The sequence below is a fragment of the Eupeodes corollae genome, chromosome X, assembly GCF_945859685.1.
Source record: "Eupeodes corollae chromosome X, idEupCoro1.1, whole genome shotgun sequence".
NCBI lineage: Eukaryota > Metazoa > Arthropoda > Insecta > Diptera > Syrphidae > Eupeodes > Eupeodes corollae.
The window spans coordinates 6,368,941-6,391,000 of NC_079150.1; the positions used below are offsets into that span (position 1 = coordinate 6,368,941).

The 22,060-nt window shown below is 31.0% G+C and overlaps 1 protein-coding gene across 1 annotated transcript in view; it reads left to right on the forward strand.

The window, feature by feature from the left end:
* The first annotated feature begins 1,522 nt into the window (after nt 1-1,522).
* LOC129953425 (potassium voltage-gated channel protein Shal) overlaps nt 1,523-22,060 on the forward strand; it is a 31,661-nt gene continuing 11,123 nt past the window's right edge. Inside the window, 5 exon segments of the mRNA XM_056066655.1 lie at nt 1,523-2,200; nt 5,761-6,880; nt 6,882-7,312; nt 9,614-9,776; nt 9,853-10,041. Coding sequence (XP_055922630.1) covers nt 6,197-6,880; nt 6,882-7,312; nt 9,614-9,776; nt 9,853-10,041 — 1,467 coding nt within the window. The 5' untranslated portion in view covers nt 1,523-2,200; nt 5,761-6,196.

The following is a 22,060-nucleotide window of genomic DNA, read 5'->3' on the forward strand; positions in this document are numbered from 1 at the left end:
ACATTTCTTATTCGATTGAAAAAAATCAAAGAAAATAATTTAAGAACCAAAGGCATATATGAAAACTAGTGAGTTGAAGGCAAAGTTAGAAAACAATGTTTTAATGGGAAAAATTATTACGAAATTTCTAAGTGGAAAAGAAGATTGCCTGACTGACAGGGCAAACGAAAATTACAAAAAAGTAAATGAATGTTAAATAAACGATCCTAATTTTTAACAAATAAAAATTGATATTTGACATTGACTAAAAATCCAATTGATGACATTCTTTTCGACAAAACGCTAAAACCTTTAAAAATAACTAACAACTGATATGAAATGACACACAAGTGTCTTGAGAACAAAGAAAGATAATGACTTAAAATGTTTGTATCTTTCATAAAATGTTGTTTTTAATATGTTGTTAAACTTTAAGAAAAATCAACACACGGGAACGAATGAGAAGTTTACAGGGTAGGTATAAAAACAAAATTAGGTGCCGTTACAGTCCATTGAGAACTAGGGTCTAGTGCCTTATAATTCTCAACCATTTCTGTGTGCGATTAATATTGCCATGGAATGGAGGGGACCTACAGTTTTTAGCGGAATCTAAGCTGTTAATTTGAGAAAGCACTTCTCATGACAAGCATTACTTTTGAAAGCAGTACACGTGAAAAAAGTTAGGTGGCACAGGCAGGGATTGGACCAAAGACCCCTTGCATGACAGTCCAACGCATTTACCATCATACCACGGGCACTACAGTCTCTTTGTATAATTATATTTAAAATTCACTAATCGAGTTTTATTTTGGGACAGAGGAAAAACAGGCCTATTAGGAGAAATTTTGTTTCAAAAAAAATATTTTAAAGTCTTACTATGAGTTATTTAGTATCAGTACTCCCAATTATAGAAAACAATGAAGTGCATTTAATTTTTTGTGGGCTTTTAAAATCCTCAGACTTTCGTACACGAAAACGAAACATAGAGTTAGCTTCTTGAAGCAATATGAGACATTTGTGATTAAAATATACGTTTTTGGGGACACCAATGGAAAGCTGTGCATGTATGATACCATATTTGAGGCATTTATTAAAGTAAGAAAGTAAGGTATGTTAGGTAGATATCGTGTTGGTATTTTACACCAAATCAAATCCTTTAAGCTGCCTCGATATAATCTTTCAATGTTATTATAATTGCAAAACTAATAAATGAAAGCACTTTTTTTTCATTTTGTGCTAATAACTAAATTCTAGTTATTTCCATTTTTTTCAGAATTTAACACAAGTAAACAATTCTGTTAGTATCAAAGATGGCATATTAACAAGAATTTCGTTTTTTTTTCGAGGAGCATGCTGAATTTTTGTTGTCTTCAGATTCAGAGCCAACAATGATATACAAAAAGTACAGTGTAGACACACGGTTGAATTTTTCTTTATATTGCGCATGTTTTCTATTATGTTACACACGTATTGAAAAATTTTCAAAGCATGGAGATTTAAACATACTATGCATCTATATAGTATACACATATACATACCTTCTTTGAAATAGCTTCTCCATGTTTCCTAGAATAAAAGTCTATAAACATATGAACGGATAAGAAAAACGCAAGCGTTTGTAAAAATAATCAAATATTTTAACTTAAATTTACGAACAATACACTTGTTTCATTTATAATCATAACATTATTAATTAGAGATAGATACAAAAATTTTAAATTCTGACACATTCGTGTAACTTATTTTTTTGTTTTCATTTAGTCTATTTCGAAGTGCGTGCTGGAGTGAAAAAATGGAAAACAGGCATATTTGATGATTTTTGGTCAGACTGTTCCGAAGCGCAAAAAATGTGCACCCTGTTCTTCTAGATATCTTTTAGATACTAATACAAATAAATAAATAGTAATCCCAGAGAATTCGTAGCGCTAACTAGGTATTAATATGAAATTCCTTAAAAAAATATTAATTCAAATGCGGTGTCAGTGGTCGTAGTTGTTGTTTCAAGATTTTTTTCATTGCCATCAGGATGTCATCAAAGTACTTTGTTGCTATCATAAACTGACTTTTAAAAATGATTGAAAAGAGATAATAAAAAGTGCAACTTTCCCTAATGTTATCAAAGACAATTTCATGAAACGAAACCCCTTGGAGAGGATGTGTCTAGTAAAAATAATAAAGCAGCAAAGACGCCATAGAAAATAAATGGCATAATCAAGATTAAGTAAGTAAATGTATAATTAATATACAGTTTATTATTTGTTATCCTGGGCTTGTCTTCACAGTTGAGCCCCTTCTTATCACCTTTTTCACCGACGATTTAATTGAAATTCTGTTCTTTTAAATTATTACTAGGTATATCCATACCTCTTTTCGTTCGTTGAAAAGTACGTATTGGTCGAATGAGTTATTGTTGAACATTTTTCTATGTATAAAGTTTCTTGCCCTTATTTTATTGTACATATTGTTAGAATGTTTTATTTTTGATAATTATTGTTATTAAATTCATGTTTATATGTTTCCCAATTGATTTATTTATTTATTTATTTATTTATGCAATAATTTATCATTCCATTTAGGTATTCGTGTGTTATTTATTTATCTATATTTATGATAACTTATTAATAAATTGCTTAACTAACGAGAACCACATACTATATAAGTACCAGTCCCTAATAAGTCCCATTAAGGAGAAACCGAGCAAATAATCGGACTTTTCTGTTTGCTATGTATAGTTTGTGTATGAGAACTAAACTGTTTCTGTAGAAACTCATATAAAACAAAAAATAGCGACTCATGTCGGGACCTTTGGTCTAATTGTATTTAAAAATGTCCTTTAAATAATGATTGCTAAAAGGAAAACCCAGTAAGCTAAATTTGTATTATTTCTATGAAATAAAATTAATTTAGAGTGTATTTGACCACTTTATTATTCAAAACTCTTAATATGTTTATTGCCTTCAATTTTCTGAAAAAAGTCTTTCAAAAAAATACGGTTTGCGGGGTAGGTGCTAAAAATGAAAAAAAAAAAACGGTTGATCCTATAATTAACACTTACACTCTATTCTATTAGTTAGATTTTAAAACAAATGAAATCTATCCAAGGTTTTTGAAAAATGGGTTTTAAAAATCAAACACATTATGAAAAAGAAACAAACGAATTTAAAGTGTAATTTTTTAAGACTGTGAAATTAAACATAATTTTTTTCTGACTATTTTAATTTAACCTAAATCAAAAACTGAAAACTAAATGCTATTATGTCTTCTAGTTTTTCATAAAATTTAATTAACTAAATCTACTATTTTACTAGTCAGTCAGTTTATAAGCCAGTCAGTCAGTCTATTCTACTAAGTTGCTTTCTTATTTCACTGTTCTCTCACTTTTAGTTATTGTATCGCTTAGATTTTCTATACGTCTTGGAGATTTTCTGGTCCATTTTGGTCGGTTTCGGAACCAATTTGAGACTTCATAAGTTCCATTTCGGGAAGTTTGGGGACAATAAAGTATTACTAATTTAAAACACATCAGGCTAAGTTAAAACTCAAAATATATCTCAACAGTAAATTATATGATGATTTTGCGAAGTTATCTCCTAGATACAATTTAAATAATTTTAGTATCTTAGTAAGTTTCTGGGAATTCTTATTAATTATGAGTTTTGAATTTAATATTTTTATGGTTTTGAAAAATACTTTTTTGAGTTCATTTATTGTGTTGATTTTGAAACCAAACTTAAATTTTAGGTATTTGCCAAGGTTTTAAAAATACCGTTTCAACATTATTTTTGTTTTTTTTTTGTAATGAATTTCAAAAACTTTTTATGATAGAATTGTTAATAAAACAGATTGTTTAAAGAACAAAACTTACCTTTTAACGGGTTTGCTTTTTCTGTTCTGTTCCAAACAGCTTTAGCATAAACGGTTTAGCGTTTCTATCAGACTTTTGTAGAACAGGTGAAATCTTACAATTTATGAAGGTTTTCGAATGTTTTATGAAATAATATAAATATTTGTACTGAATAGTGAAGAGAGAGATACATAAATTTATATACTTTTTTTTTTTTTTTAATTTTAAGAAGTAATATGTACCTCAAAAACCTGACGTGATATATTAATTATTTGAAAAAAGTTAAAGAAACTGGCATTTTCATCGAAAACCCAAAGCGTGAAAACCAAAAAACAGTGCGTATAACCAAAAATATTACTGCTGTGGCAGAAAGTGTGCTAGAAGTGCCATTAACATCACTTCACCGTCGTTCTCAACAATTGAATTTCGGAGGCATCATTGAGACGAATGTTGCATAAAGACCTTGGTAATACGCCATAGAAAGTCCAATTGATTCAGGAGTTAAGGCCAACTTACCATCCAATGCGTTTTCGCTTCGCCAAAAAAACATCTTTTCAGATGAATCTTATCCAGTCGAGCAACCATTTGAATGACATTATTTTAAATTATTAACCGGAAGGATTGTACTTTCATATAAAAAAGAAATTTAAGAAAATACTTAGTAATTTTTTTTATAGCATTTTTAAATAAAAAAAACTTATTTGGGGACCATTTATAAAGTTTAAGTTTTTTTTAGTGTGGGTATTGTATGGCCACCAATTATATGAGGTACGACGACTGTTACCTTTTGCTTATCATACCCCTTTTGATACCGTTTCTACAAAAATATTCATCTCGCATGATGCGATTAATGAATTTGTAACTCCAAAGAGGCTTTGGAGGTCTTTGCTGTTGTTGCGCACAATATGATGTCATCCGCAAAGGCTAGTGCGTTGACTGACGGATCTGTAACCTTTGAATCTCGGGTAGGAGACATTTCTTAACACCCATCCAAGTTTGTGAATGTTTGATGCCGGTTATCATGCTAAATTTATATCTGCAATCTTGTATCTTGTAGGTTTCCTTTAAATAAATTTTGTACGTATACAATTTTTCAATTTAAGTTAAAACTTAAAAAAAAATGTAAAATGGTTCATTATTCCTTGATAAAACTTAAAACCAAAATAACGGTTTTATAATTTATTTTTATTGAAACGTGTTAAGTCAACAAATAAAATTTTTGGAGAAAATTTAATAAAAATCTTTTTTCAGAAAAGTCAAACTTTGATTTTTTGGCCAAAAATATTGTAAGGGGTCTACTATTATTTTTAATCCTAAAAAATGAAAAAAACGCCTAACGCGAATCGACTCAAAACCTTAATTTCCAAATATGAAGTCAATCTACCAATGGTTTAAGCTGTGGGGGAGAAGACAGACAGACAGACTTTCGTACGTCCTTTCGTTCGGGAAGCTTCTTTCGTCGTCCATATATTTAGAACTAGTAGAAATATCGACTTTTAATAAATTTTGTACAGCAATTTAAAAGAAAGTGAACATTTCGGTTAACCCAATATATCTCACAATCCAGTACTGCTAGCCACTTACATTAAATGTATACCATACATTTTGATGTGATAACAAACTAATATAATGTAGTTTTGAAACAAATTTAATCAACGTTTTTTCAAAAAAAAACTATACAAACCATGAATATTTTACCAACACAATTTGATCTCAAAAATAATTGTATGAAACGAAGAATAACGTTTTTGATATCAAAATTTTAAGTTTGGAGGTCATACAAATTGTATTTTAGGTATTATTATGGTAAAATTTAAAAAAAAATCATGTTTGTTTCATTCCATTTCAAAGTTCGATACCTTTTAAAAACACCCTTTACAAACATATAATTATTTTTTTAAATTGAGTTGTAAAATTATTTGTACATATCGTTTCAGGCACATATTTCGAAATAGTAAACGCAACAAGTAAAATTGAGTACAACTAAAAATTCTATGTTTCTCATAATAACACGAATGAATTTAAGAAACCTTCTGGATATTCGTAAACTAATTTCCTAACACATTTTTCTTGAAAGTGAAAAAACATTTGAAGAAGAAGAAACCAACATTTTTTTAAATTCAGTTCAAAAAATGTAACAAACAAACAAGTCAAACTCTTATCCTTAGAGCACAAGAAATACAACTAAAGTCACTCTAAGCTATGTTTTTGATTTTATAGAAGTGACAAACAAGAAAACAAATGAATAAAATTGCAGAAGAATTATTAATTTTTAATATATCTAAATATTAAAATAAATATTATTAAAAAAAAAATCTAACAGAAAGAGACGTTTTTATACTCTGTCCGATTTGAAACATTCCACCACATAGCATGGCCTCGGTCGCCGCTTGGCTGCCATTTGCACGGGCGGCGGCCATCGGTTGGGTGCCAATTGCAACACACCCGCTCCCACCACCACCCATACCAAAAGATCGTAGAAAAACTGATGACGAAAAACTTTTGATAAACGTTTCCGGGCGTCGGTTTGAAACCTGGCGCAATACTCTTGAAAAATACCCAGACACTTTATTGGGTTCCAACGAACGAGAGTTTTTTTATGACGAAGATTGTAGAGAATACTTTTTTGACCGAGATCCTGATATTTTTCGTCATATACTCAACTATTATCGCACTGGAAAGCTTCATTATCCCAAGCACGAATGCTTGACTAGCTACGACGAAGAATTGGCCTTCTTCGGTATTATGCCAGATGTGATTGGCGATTGCTGCTACGAAGACTATCGTGATCGAAAACGCGAAAATGCCGAACGTCTTATGGACGACAAGCTATCGGAAAATGGTGATCAAAATCTTCAGCAACTGACAAACATACGTCAAAAAATGTGGCGAGCTTTTGAAAACCCACATACATCAACTGCAGCATTAGTTTTCTATTATGTTACTGGTTTTTTTATTGCTGTGTCGGTAATGGCAAACGTCGTGGAAACTGTTCCATGTGGCCATCGACCGGGTCGTGCAGGAACATTGCCATGCGGCGAACGATATAAAATCGTTTTTTTTTTGTTTAGACACAGCATGCGTAATGATATTTACAGCCGAATATTTATTAAGATTGTTTGCGGCACCGGATCGTTGTAAATTTGTTCGCAGTGTAATGAGTATTATTGATGTGGTGGCTATTTTACCATACTATATCGGATTAGGTATAACCGACAATGATGATGTGTCTGGAGCTTTCGTGACGTTGCGAGTATTTCGGGTATTTCGTATTTTTAAATTTTCCCGACATTCGCAAGGTCTGCGTATTCTGGGTTATACGCTAAAATCGTGCGCTTCCGAGCTGGGCTTTCTTGTGTTTTCATTGGCCATGGCTATTATTATATTTGCAACAGTTATGTTCTATGCTGAGAAAAACGTTAATGGGACAAATTTTACGTCAATACCTGCAGCATTTTGGTATACAATTGTTACCATGACAACATTGGGGTATGTAAAGTTTAAATTATTGTTGATGTTATTATTTTTGTTTTTATTTTAAAATTATGTTTTTATGGTGGCAGTATTCCTTATAATCCATAATTATTTATAATCAAATAGTCCATAAATCTTTGAATTGTTCAGTATGTTAATTCGATCGTTCGACTTCATCATAATTTAGGGATCGAGATATAAGCCAGATCAAAGACGTTTTTACTATTTATTTAAATTTTTCACATTAAGTCAAACGGTGCCACAAAGATGAACAATTTATAATCGTTTATTTCTATTGTTACAAACAATTATAAACATATTTGAATATTCTTATTAACTTTTAATAATTCTACACAAATAAATTAAGTGGTACGTTCGTCATTTTTGCAAAAAATAAGACAAACAGATCATTGATAATCATATCTAATTTCAGTAAATCAAGCAAAATTGGCTGACTTACGATTTCTCCAACTAACTACGGAATATATTTCTTGACTTAGATTTTAGTGAATTAAAGTATAATTTGATTAACCACAAAAAATATTATTATTATTATTATAATACTGATCTACTTGTACCTATTTGAAAAAAAAAATTTTGCATATTTAACTTTATGATATAATTGATGACGAGCTCTCTATTTTTGTATTTAGATATAAATTTATGGATTCGGCTCAAATTGTAGGTAATTTAAACTTAAGATTAAGAATACAACTGTTTAAAAAAAAAATATGTAAAAACCGAAGATGTCGCGATTTTTTTTGTTACCGCAAGCAAGTTCCGAAATGTATGTGGGTATCTCAGCTAAGCGCAGCAACTTAAAGCTTTTATTTAGAGATGAAAATATCAAGTATTCAAATCTATGCTGCTAGAGCTTTTCTCTAATGAATACAACAATTGACTAAATATACCCACCTTTTTTTATTCCAGCCACAAAAATAAAAATGAACACGTTTGAAACTATAACTGTTTTTTATTGTTTCAATTGGCCGGTATCTTATTTAATAAACATATATAAACAAAATTTAAATGAAAACTGCAATAAATAGTCCTAACAAAATAAATACGGGAACTACCATTAAAAGCCAATTTTAGCCGACATTTTTAAGAACTGCAAATTTGAGACTTTTTTTACATAGCTTCTGAATCAAAAATTATTTCTTAATCTCTGAGAAGAGGATCTAGGGTCACTATTTTTAAATTGAGCCCTGTTAAATTAGCGGTATAATTATTAATATTGTCAAACGATTTACTGATTTTTTAAAATGTAAATTAAATTGGTTCCAACTAACAATGTTGAACCTGACTGTTTGTGTTGTTGTTTTTTGAAACTAAAGGAGTGTTATCATCTGTATGGGATTCAGAAAAGCCCAGGTCATCATCAATTCAATATTTAAAAATTGTATACGAATTTTTTAGCTCACGCAAAGTCGATAAAGCTGAATTTTTTTGGAGAACTTCATTTATACGTTCTAAACATTACCTAAAAAATCATATCATTTTGGGCGTGAACAAAAAATTTCAGGCGGGCTCAAAAGGCATCAAGTACACTTTTTTGCAAATTATTCAAAAACGTCACGTTTTTTTGAAAAAAGGGTTGTAAGTTATATTGTAGGCCTTGTAATGCTACAGCAAAAGGAATGCAAATTTTATGTTTCTACAGTAGATAGAAATACGAACACTACAATGCATTTAGTGAAAAAATCAACACAAAAAAAACTCATTTTAAGATTGTGTTTGAAAAAAAATTTGTAAGACCAAGATTCAAATCGGTAATCAAAGGTAATTAAAAAGCCAGTAATCCATTCTATAACTTGTTTTTTTAAATAAATGCTGGAAATATGCTTGCATACGGTTGAACTTTATCCCTTAATCTCTTTTTATTTACCTCAGTCATCATAATTCAACAAATATTAAGGGTGTTGTTAATTTAAAACAGCATTTAAAGCGGTATTTTGTTTTAAGAATTTTATTAAAACTTATTTTAGAATGCATTTAGTTTTTTGTAAATGTATCTAGGAAAAAACTACTTAAATTTTTGTAGAGAATGAATAGGTCTGTAAGATTGCAATTAAAATAAAAAAAACAATTAAATATTTTGTTTCCACCCAAAACAGTATGAGAGGTTATGGTATTGAAATCGCTATATTAGTTTTGTTACTGAAATCATATCAGATATACATAAATTTAAATTGGGCAACAACGATTCGGAAGTTATCAGTGTAGTTTAAGTTAAGTTCCTCTTAAATGCTAACATAACATTATTTTTTTAATTCTTTAGTACTAAATAAATTCTTTTAAAAAATCAATTTTAAGCTATGGTGATATGGTTCCAGAGACAATAGCTGGCAAAATAGTTGGAGGTGTTTGTTCGCTCAGCGGAGTTTTGGTAATCGCTCTTCCAGTACCTGTTATTGTATCAAACTTCAGTCGAATTTATCATCAAAATCAACGAGCAGATAAACGAAAAGCGCAGCGGGTAATAAAGCAACAAACTTATTTATACCTTAAAATGCATCTTAGACGTTGTTGTGTTTTTGAATTTGTATTTTAAGAAAGCACGTTTGGCTCGAATTCGTATCGCAAAAGCATCATCGGGAGCTGCATTTGTTAATAAAAAGAAAGCCGCTGAAGCTCGTTGGGCTGCCCAAGAATCCGGCATCGAATTAGACGATAGTTACCGCGACGAGGATATTTTTGAATTACAACATCACCATTTGCTGAGATGCTTAGAAAAAACAACGGTATGAACAAACAAAAATTTAATTCCTATTAAAACACGTATTTCAAACATGATACAATCAAAAAGTAAATAAAATTTATATGAAATATTCTTAACAACATCACATTTCGTTAACATTATTTTTGTTTTTATATAAAATCTTTTTACGAACATAAAATTGCGTCAACATTATTTTTGTTTTTGATTATAAAGTTTCTTACCTTATATATACCTAAATTCAAAATTTAATTTATTTTATAGATTTAAGTTTCTTTATTATTACTTTGAGTTTGTTTCCTTAAAATAAATAAGTTGGCTCTGAGCTCGTAAAAAACCACTGCCCATTGCGCGGGCTAAGTCAGAAATAGAGAAGAAAATATACAATCTATACAAAAGCCAAACGGCTGGTTTAAAAAACAAAAACAAGTTTTGTCTGAAAAGCGTATCTCTTGGAGGATTTGCCTATTTCTTTCGAGAATACAATTTAACAAAAGCTTGGTTCATATAATTTATTTAAATGAAGCTCTACTGATATTAAAATTGTATACTGGTAATGATTTTCATTTTATTTTATAATACAGAAAGACCCGGATAAATGCCTCTCACTTAACAACCAAACATTTTTAACATTTATTTCTAAAAACCAAAATTTTAAAGTTTTCTTTTCCATATTTACAGTACCTTTCGCTCAACTTTCTCTAAGCGCAGAATGAATTTTGACAGATATGTGCAAGTAAAGCAGTCTTAGAGCGAGGCAACATTTGTTTCTATTTTAAATTAATTTTGAAAGTTCATTTTTTGTACATACAAACACGCAAAAATGGTTGATTTTGACATTTCTTCCCTGTTTTTTGTTCAGTGTTGCCATACTTGATCTTTTTTGTTTGGTATTTCTTTGATTTTAGTGCTCAAATGCAAAAAGTACTTTGCATGTACCCAAACTCGCAACCACCCCAAATCCTATAGCGAACCCAAGCAGGGACGTTGCATACCTAGGTGCTAGTACGCGCGGCGCGCGCCATATACTATCAATTCAAAAGAAGTTGTTTTAGGCTCAAATAACGAAATACAAAAAAGTAGGGTTAAGTCTGAAAAAAAGTATGACTTAACGGTGTTTCTTCGCCTTAATATTTAAAACATGTTCTGTTGAGACCCCTACCTAATTGTAAAAAAAAATCTGAAAGAAATTCATGCTGCGGGAATAAAGGTCGCCCACTTCTTTTCCTGCTTAATTGTCTCTTATGTTTAATACTTTTATTTTGTATACTTTTAATATTTACATATTTGAAAACCATTTATCCAGGTTTTTCTGTATTAAAAAAAAACGTAAAATGTACATACAATCTGATTTGAAAATTTCCTATCATAATAATATTATTCTTAAAACCAGAACAAATTAATGTTTTCAATATAAATATTTATTGTTCCATTTAGAAAGGGGAATATTTCCGTCATTGCTTATTTCTGTTCACTTTATTTTTATTAAAACTTAAGCTTCGGACTGCCAATTGTCTTATATTTACCGTCTCGACTTTAGAGACCAAAGAAGCAAAAAGAGGACCTCGGTTTTTTTGGCCGTCATCTGCAAAATTTAATATTGCTTTTGTTGCACCTGCAACGTTGTACAATTGAAAAATGTTATTTTCATACTTTTATACATAATATTGTGCTTTCTTTGTTTGACTATTTCTGTTATACAGGGTGGTTGAAATTAAATATGGTGATGGTCAGGTGAACTTTAATTCTTTTTTGTTTATAACATACAAATTACTTTTTTTATTTTTGTCTTTTGCATTTTCACTTTCCTTGGCCATGTTGATTTTGAATAAAACACAAATTATTTAAAATACTGCTGTCATTTATTTTAATTATGATAATATTATTACAGTTAAATTATGCATGAAACTAAATATCAACCAAATGGCCACTACGACCTCGACGGTACACCTCCATCCGAATCAGCTCATCCTTTAGCTCTAGAATTGTAGTGGCTAATAATCGACGTACACCTTTTCTTTCAAATAACCCTTAAGAAAGAAGTCCAACGGTGTCTAATCACATAATCTTGGCGGCCAATTGACATTGATTTTGTAGCGCAATCGAGCTTATCTGCTTATTGACAAATTCACTGAGGTGAAAATGTGCCTCATCACTGAAGATGATATTCTTCGAAAATTGATCATCCACTGGTGCCATTTCTTGCCACCATTCTGACCACTGAAGATCGCTACGCTTGAAATGGTCGACAAGCTTTAGGGAAATGTTGTGTATTAACTGATCTTAAAATATCGTTTTTGGTTGTCTTTAGCATTTTTAGATTATATATTTTAAAATCCCGATACAAATTTGAAGGCCAGATTTGAATTCAAGACTACTTAATTCTTTTTAAAGGTATTGTTTTTTTTTGTACCAGACAAAAACGTGATTTTGTCCACCGTTATTATACCAATGCGAATTCAATTAGACAATAGGACGTCTGTTGGGTCAGCTGGTAGTATTAATAGAAATCAAGATTTTACTGATAAAGAAATATAACTGTTTTATTCTCTTTCTTAAGCAAAGGAAAATAAATTAAATCAATAAATTATATAGCGCAAGAGCTCGGATAGAAGCGGGTTGTTAATTTTTTTTAAATACTACTTAAAATATTATTAATATGTTAATGCTCTGTGAAGACTAGCTGCAGCTTCAGTAGATGAGTTATTCCCACGGAACTTTAACATTATTTTTTTTTTATTTCTCTAAATAATTGAGGGTGTCATATTTTGGCATTTCACAGGTAGAAGTTGCTTCTTCCATTATAATGAAAGGATAACCTTCTGTGGAAGTTTGAGTTTGGATTGGTGCGTGGTTCGTCATCACCTGATGACGCTATAGCGACAGGGACTTAATGACTTGATTTAGACTAAAATGTTGTCAGTACCACTGTCCGTTATTTCTTCTTGTAGAGAAGAATGAGACCTCAAAGGACAAGACGTTATTCGTGATATACATACTAACAATTTTTAGATGTGCAATTTCCTTCATGCAATTGCCACAAGTCGAAAAAAATGGTGCTTGAGTATCTTCGACAAATGTACTTTTTAATGAATTTGTTTTTGTTAAGCTTAAGTTTTAGGAATAAGTTATATTTTAATAAGACTAGTATTAAGCACTTAATAGAAGCTAAGCTACAGTTAAGTCAACGCCTTTATAGAATATTATCTATTACTTAAATTCCAACTCTTATTTCCAAAAATATACATACATTCTTGTATATATATCTTCAAAATTAGATATTCTTTGAATCCTAATAATTCCTTTAGGTTTACCATTCTAATTTAAAAAGTTTCAATTTCCCATTGAATCTAATTTCACTATGAAAATTATTAAGGCCCAAGGCAAATACTTAAAGTAACAGGGGTGAACTTAGATAAGCCACGCTTTTCAAATGCCCAAAATCTGTTAATATTCAAACCTAATACAAAAACGTTTGATATGGCGTAAAACACCGCATTAAAACTGTTAAGTTTTATAAACTTACAAAAAAACAACTGCAGTGTGTGATAATAAGCGAAAGATTAATTTTATTTAGTATTATATAGAAATTCATTATTATAAATGAAATAAATTGGGTGGCGCAACAGCCCGTTGAGAACTACGGCCTAGTGACTTACAACTCTCAAACATTCCTGTGTGCGAGTACTGTTGTCAGGGATTGAGGGGACCTATATTTTTAAGCCGAATCCGAAAAGTAAATTTGAGGAAGCACTTTTTCATGACAAGAACTACTCTTGGAGAATTTGTCAATTCCTCGCAATAGGCAGTACATGTGAAAAAACTTTACATGGCATAGGCAGGGATCGAAACCAAGACCTCTGGCATGACAGTCCGACGCACTAACCATCATGCCACGGGTTCATTATTATAAGGTAGTACAATTTCCAGTGGGAGCAGATATTGTAGCAGCAAATTATTCAAACAAATTAATTTTCCCCACACACCCATTTTTGAATGGATTATTCAAACAAAAAATAACAATTTAATCATAAGCCGAAAGTTTTCAAATTTATTTTTACATAGGGGCTTTGTGAAAATGTCCGCAATTTGAAGTTCAGATGGAACATAATTAGTCTTAAAATAACCCCTGCTGAATCGTTGACAGACGAAATGATAACGAACATCGATATGTTTTGTGGAACTCAGGATTTATGAAGAGAAACCACTCCGAATCTGTAGTAGATAAGGACGCATCTTTGCCTCTGTAATAAGCGAGGAACCGGCCCGCTTCCCAAAGAAAAAATATAACCAGTGTTCGAACGTCTAGATATATGGGCTCCAGCATAATCAGCTTCCCTGTAACATATCAAAGAACAAAAATTACATTTTTAAAAAAAATTACCCATTTCTCGTGTTCCGCTGATATACTTCATTATTCTTTTGACTGCGTTGACTTGTGCCTGGTTCGATGAGTCTAAGTACGATCGTATCGTATCTTGAAACTACTCCCTCGACATAAGCAATATCTGGGCGGGTGGCAACGGCCAAGTAAATAAACGACTGCCTCCCTGTAGGGAAATTTAAAATCTTTGGAGGATTCTTAGTAAGAACATGTTTCAGCTGGCGTTGTAACTGGTTTCAAAATCAAGCAATCAATCATGTTAAATCATCGCAAAATACATTCGGTTTAACGAGATTGGGTGACATGAACTGCTCCATTCGGTTTCCTTTTAAACTACTACCTATAAACCAAACTTCACCCAATGTAGTTATTTGCAAACTCGTCATTAAAAACTTAATGAAGTTAAAGCTCTCACTTCATAAACGTCAACAAAAACTTTTTCTTCCCGTTTTACCACCGCTTGAACTTCCAGTTTCCTCTTTCACAGAGAATAATTTAGAATTACACATGAGAGCCATTTCGGTTCCCAGTTTTTTTCTATCGACAAACCTTTTTGGACAATTACTTTTCCAGTGACAAAATACTTGACACTTTCAGGAAGTGTCATTTACACATCTCTAAGCTGCCTCACAAAATTTTCCAACTGAGAAATATGAGTTGCAACGTCATCATCAGCCTCTTTCTCGAAGCCATACAATCTTTGTAGCAATATGTGAACGTTTATAGTATGAGTTTTGTTCATATACAGTCTTCAACTTTGCCCACTGAGCATTGTTACAATTGACAATGGGTCGAAACGGTGTTGAACCTACACTCGTTGCAATTATGCGTTGAGCCTTGCTATCGGTTTTCATCCAATTTAAAATACGATTATCAAGAAGTAACTGAGTCTCAGTTTCCCCTTTAACCGATCGATTGGTCAGACCATTTACCTTTTCAAACAGACCAGAAACCTTAAGTAATATATATATATTGTTCAGTATCAAGGAGTTTGTCAATTTTAAAACTTTCAGACTCCATTTTGAAAATAAAAAAGTTGTATGCACTCTTTATAGATTTAAGTGAACTGGGCCCATAACCTGTTTAGTTTTATGGGCTTAAGAAAAGACAACTGTGGTGTGTGATAATAAAGAAAAGACTGACTTTATTTAGTATCATGTAATAATTCATTATTATAATGTAGTACAATTTCCAGAGGGAGCCGATATTGCAGCAGCAAATTATTCAAACAAATTAATTGTTCGAACAAAAACAAAAAGTAAGCTTTAATAAATGTTTGATTTAATGAAAACCATTGTACTCATTTGAAATATATTTACCATTTATCGTTTTACTTAACGTTATATCTTTAGTTTTGGTTCCTCTTGTTTTCTTCTGATCGTGGAAAGCTTACCAACTAACTCATGTATACTTGTCCCTGGAATGTGGTAACAGAAAACTTATATATATGTAATCTCACCCATTACAGTTTATCAGGACTGTATTATCAATATCCAAATCATTTATTTTCAAACAGTCTTTTCGGACTTTGTTTAGATTTTTGGCAATGCTCTGAATTTTGGCTTACATATTTTCTCCATTTGTCCTTGAAATAGTTGTTCAACAACTTTTTTGTAAACATCAAGATCACAGTTGAGGTTGTTGAGGTTTTTCTGTTCGTCTTAAAGGTTCATTTACTCTCAATTTTACCCCTTTTCTATTTTGTTTTCGATTTGCACCAGAAAAATATGATTTATCCTATTTCTGATATATTTATTCATATCTATTTATTATTTTTAAGTGAAGGCATTGTGTTTAAAATCAATTTATTTTTTATTTTTATTATCTTACCATTGGAAGTTAATGTAATCAGTCCTATTTGTCTAATTGAAAATTCGGTCATTTCTCGGCGTTTCAAGGTCCCTAGAGTCTATTTAAAAGATTTTTAGAGGAATGTCTATATCTCAAGAATCAGTAGAGATATTGACTTCAAATAAATTGTATTATACAGATAATAATGCAGAAAGAACTCTCAAGAAAACTGAGTGAGTGGTTTTCTTACCCTAGAAATTTAAAAAAAAAAAGGTGACAATTTTGGTTAACCTAAAAATCTCGCGAACCCATATTGATAGAATTTAAATGTATATAACATATTGTACATGATACTAGCCAAGAATATTTTTGGAAAAACATTCAATCAACCCTTTTTTTGTAAATCAAAAATACTTAACAAAATTGTTTGTCACCTCGAATATTTTACGAAAACAAAATGATTTAATCAGCAAAACAATTTTATGCAATAAAGAATAATGTTTTTAAATAACATTTTGAGAAAAATCGAATTTATTTTTGATTACAAAAAATTAAAATCCAAGCAAAACATTACTAATAATAGTGCCCGTGGCATGGGGCTAGTGCGTTGGACTTTGACAGTTATTAGGTTCGATGCCTGGCTTTGCCATCTAAAGCTTTTGTTCACTGGTACTGCCTCTTTCGACTAAACAAAAATATATTTAAAAATCAAACTATTTCGTAATATGCAAAATTTTGTTGGTAATTTTGAAATTTTTTAGAATAATTCAATTGGCAACTTTTTTAACAGAACAAGAAAACCTGCAAACCTTTTAGGCCAGACAATTCAACATACGGGATGGAAAATTCTAATTTTGTGTTGAATCCCAGCTTCTTTTTTCTATTCAAATTGATAAACTTCACTCCAACTCACTTATATTCAATACTTAAATTTATTCTTTTACTTTTCAAACCTAAATTTAAACACTTAAAATGTTCTCGTATATGCTTCTAGATATTTTTTCAAGAAAATCCCTTACACAATAAGCCCTGTTTCGATACCATGAACTCGTGAGGGATGTGAATAAGAAAAAAAATGTTATAACCCATTAATAATTACATATCAGCAAGTAAAATCTAGAGCCATTTAGTTGCGTTCAGCACAAAATAAGGTGTAGTCATTTCGGAAATTACCTTTGGATCGTTATGGAATGCTCCATCTTTCGAAGGATGAAATTTGGAGGCTAGTCACTGAAGAACATTTGCGGAGGACATTTGACATTTGATGTTATCTCTGCAACAACAGCAATTCGTATTGTGAGGAATGCCTAACTTTACTGCATGTTCCCCTGTCGGCCAGTGTCCGGTACACTTTATACAAAAAATTTAACAAAGAAGATATAAATTTTGGTACTTCGCTATTCCACTGTCACAATAGTTGATATCTTTTAGTATTTCATAGGAAAGTCAGTGGGATACAGACTCACTGATAACCGATACTCGAGAAAAAGTAATTTTGTCAAAATGATAAAAGTGCGAATAGTTGTTGGCATTCACTTTTGTGCAGCGTTGAATTGTTCCTTGTGTGCCAAAATGATAAAAGTGCGAATAGTTGTTGGCATTCACTTTTGTGCAGCGTTGAATTGTTCCTTGTGTGCTATCACTTGGATTGGGACTAAATCTTAATTTTATAATTTCTTTATAAGCCAATGTAAAGCATTGAAAATATGCCTGGTAAACTTCATACAATTTTTCAATGCAATGAAAAGTATTCGTTTAAGAAAACATAGTAACTACTTGTATAAAAAGGAACAACCTGGGGCAAAAACTATGGCAAGCAAGTTTTGAAAATTTGTAGATGCTTTTATTATTTACAAACTACTGATTTGTATTTTATTGATGTTGATCCGAGGTCAAGTTTTGTATTGACCAATACATTTTTTTTGTACTGTATAGCTTTGTAAAATAACCGTTTAACAATAATTGTTGTAACTATAAATATATCATGAACTAAAAACATTTTGTATGTAAAATTTGATGAAGGATATGATTTGTATATTATAATTTTTAATACCCAGCTCCTACCTTATAGTAAATTGCAATTATTAAATACAAATTTATTAATAAATTCCATCCACACTATCTCTTTCGTTCATTCTTTAGAATAAAAAAAAGGAATGTGTAGCTCAGTAATAATTAATTTAAGTCTTACCCAAAAAAGCATAACGATAAAATTTTCCTTTTTTGGATTTTGTATACCATAATTATAAGAAATAAGCATAATAGTTTGGATGCAAAATTTAAACAACAAGTTGCGTTGTTCACTTTGTGAATATAGTATTTGCAAAATAGAAATGGACGGAATAAATAGCAAGTACGTTTCATTTGGATTAAGTATATGAATAGTCTTTTTTTATTATTGCTACGAACACCGTGTTGAATAGTGGTATTATACATATCAATGAAATATCAATGAATAATGAACCATAATTAGGCATTAAAAAATATCTTTTTTACATATATTTAATAAAAATAAAAATAAATATTTTGAATTATTATAAACTAATTGAAATACAAAAATACACTTGTATATTTTAAAATCAAAAAGCAATAACTTTCAAAATTGTGGGCTTAATTGTTTCGAAAGTTTAGTTCAATAATGCATTCGGTTTGGGAAACCATATTTCCGCGAAAGAATGCTGACGACATTTGTATGTATTCTGGTCATTTCTTGAGTCTGTATTGAGTCGATGCTCACATGACTATCGAATCCTTCTTTCATTTCCTTTTTTTTTTTTAATTTCGGTTCATGTTTCCTTTTATAAGCTTCCCAATTTGTTTGTCAATTTGGTTGTATTTTTTGTTATGCATGTTATACGGTATTCAGCTGTAAGATTGTAAAATATTAACTTATGCGAAGTTATGTGCTTTTACTTGTAGAGCTAACATTAACTTCATTTTTGTACAAATCTTTTACTGATACTGATACTGATACTGATACTGATACTGATACTGATACTGATACTGATACTGATACTGATACTGATACTGATACTGATACTGATACTGATACTGATACTGATACTGATACTGATACTGATACTGATACTGATACTGATACTGATACTGATACTGATACTGATACTGATACTGATACTGATACTGATACTGATACTGATACTGATACTGATACTGATACTGATACTGATACTGATACTGATACTGATACTGATACTGATACTGATACTGATACTGATACTGATACTGATACTGATACTGATACTGATACTGATACTGATACTGATACTGATACTGATACTGATACTGATACTGATACTGATACTGATACTGATACTGATACTGATACTGATACTGATACTGATACTGATACTGATACTGATACTGATACTGATACTGATACTGATACTGATACTGATACTGATACTGATACTGATACTGATACTGATACTGATACTGATACTGATACTGATACTGATACTGATACTGATACTGATACTGATACTGATACTGATACTGATACTGATACTGATACTGATACTGATACTGATACTGATACTGATACTGATACTGATACTGATACTGATACTGATACTGATACTGATACTGATACTGATACTGATACTGATACTGATACTGATACTGATACTGATACTGATACTGATACTGATACTGATACTGATACTGATACTGATACTGATACTGATACTGATACTGATACTGATACTGATACTGATACTGATACTGATACTGATACTGATACTGATACTGATACTGATACTGATACTGATACTGATACTGATACTGATACTGATACTGATACTGATACTGATACTGATACTGATACTGATACTGATACTGATACTGATACTGATACTGATACTGATACTGATACTGATACTGATACTGATACTGATACTGATACTGATACTGATACTGATACTGATACTGATACTGATACTGATACTGATACTGATACTGATACTGATACTGATACTGATACTGATACTGATACTGATACTGATACTGATACTGATACTGATACTGATACTGATACTGATACTGATACTGATACTGATACTGATACTGATACTGATACTGATACTGATACTGATACTGATACTGATACTGATACTGATACTGATACTGATACTGATACTGATACTGATACTGATACTGATACTGATACTGATACTGATACTGATACTCATACTCATACTCATACTCATACTCATACTCATACTCATACTCATACTCATACTCATACTCATACTCATACTCATACTCATACTCATACTCATACTCATACTCATACTCATACTCATACTCATACTCATACTCATACTCATACTCATACTCATACTCATACTCATACTCATACTCATACTCATACTCATACTCATACTCATACTCATACTCATACTCATACTCATACTCATACTCATACTCATACTCATACTCATACTCATACTCATACTCATACTCATACTCATACTCATACTCATACTCATACTCATACTCATACTCATACTCATACTCATACTCATACTCATACTCATACTCATACTCATACTCATACTCATACTCATACTCATACTCATACTCATACTCATACTCATACTCATACTCATACTCATACTCATACTCATACTCATACTCATACTCATACTCATACTCATACTCATACTCATACTCATACTCATACTCATACTCATACTCATACTCATACTCATACTCATACTCATACTCATACTCATACTCATACTCATACTCATACTCATACTCATACTCATACTCATACTCATACTCATACTCATACTCATACTCATACTCATACTCATACTCATACTCATACTCATACTCATACTCATACTCATACTCATACTCATACTCATACTCATACTCATACTCATACTCATACTCATACTCATACTCATACTCATACTCATACTCATACTCATACTCATACTCATACTCATACTCATGCTCATACTCATACATAATGTTATATAAATGTAAATGTACACATATTCTTCCAACTATTTCTTAATTATTCCATTACATTCTGTGTTCTTAATAAAGGATCGTGAGTTTGTTGAGCTTGACACACCATACAATGGTCAACCGAAACGTCCCGGTTCACCATCGCCTATGGCAAGTCCAGCTCATTCCACGAATAGTGCTGTAGGCTTGATGCAATCCTGCTGTGGACGTTGTTGTTCACAGCGTTACCAGGTAAGTTATTTTTTTGAATCAAATCCTTAAAAGTTTTGTTTTTTGTTTGTTTTTATTTGATTTTACTTTTTCAAATTTATATTCCAAGTTAAACAAGGCTCGTGTCTCGACTAAAATATGCAGTTTTAGATGGTCACAAAGCTTCTAAATATTCATAAAAGTAAAAGGGGTGTTGATTTCTTCCACCAAGTGTGTATGTGTGTTGTGACCTACTCACTACTGCAAAAAATCTGCATAAATGTGTGTATTTAAGATTTCGTTTGAATGTTTGTACAATTAAAGTTTTTTAAAACCTTATTTATAAATAAAAGATAGTTTCAATTTTCACTCTATGACCTTAAGATTTGTTCGTATTTCTGCATGCTGTTGTGGCCTGTTTATTGGTATTTAATAAGTTTCGCAATCACAATTTTCTTTAAATTTATTTAATTCAGCACAAAAATATTTTTTTGTGAACTTTGCGTAAGTAGATCGCACCCTTTACGACATGGGTATAAGAGTAAGTGTTGGTGTAAAGAATATTTTGAAAACCGTGTCCTGTGTTTATAATACGTCAACATTTAAAAAAAAAAACATTGGTGCACATTGCATACGTATTGCAACTTTATGTTAACATTTGATTGAAGTTGTTAGTGCC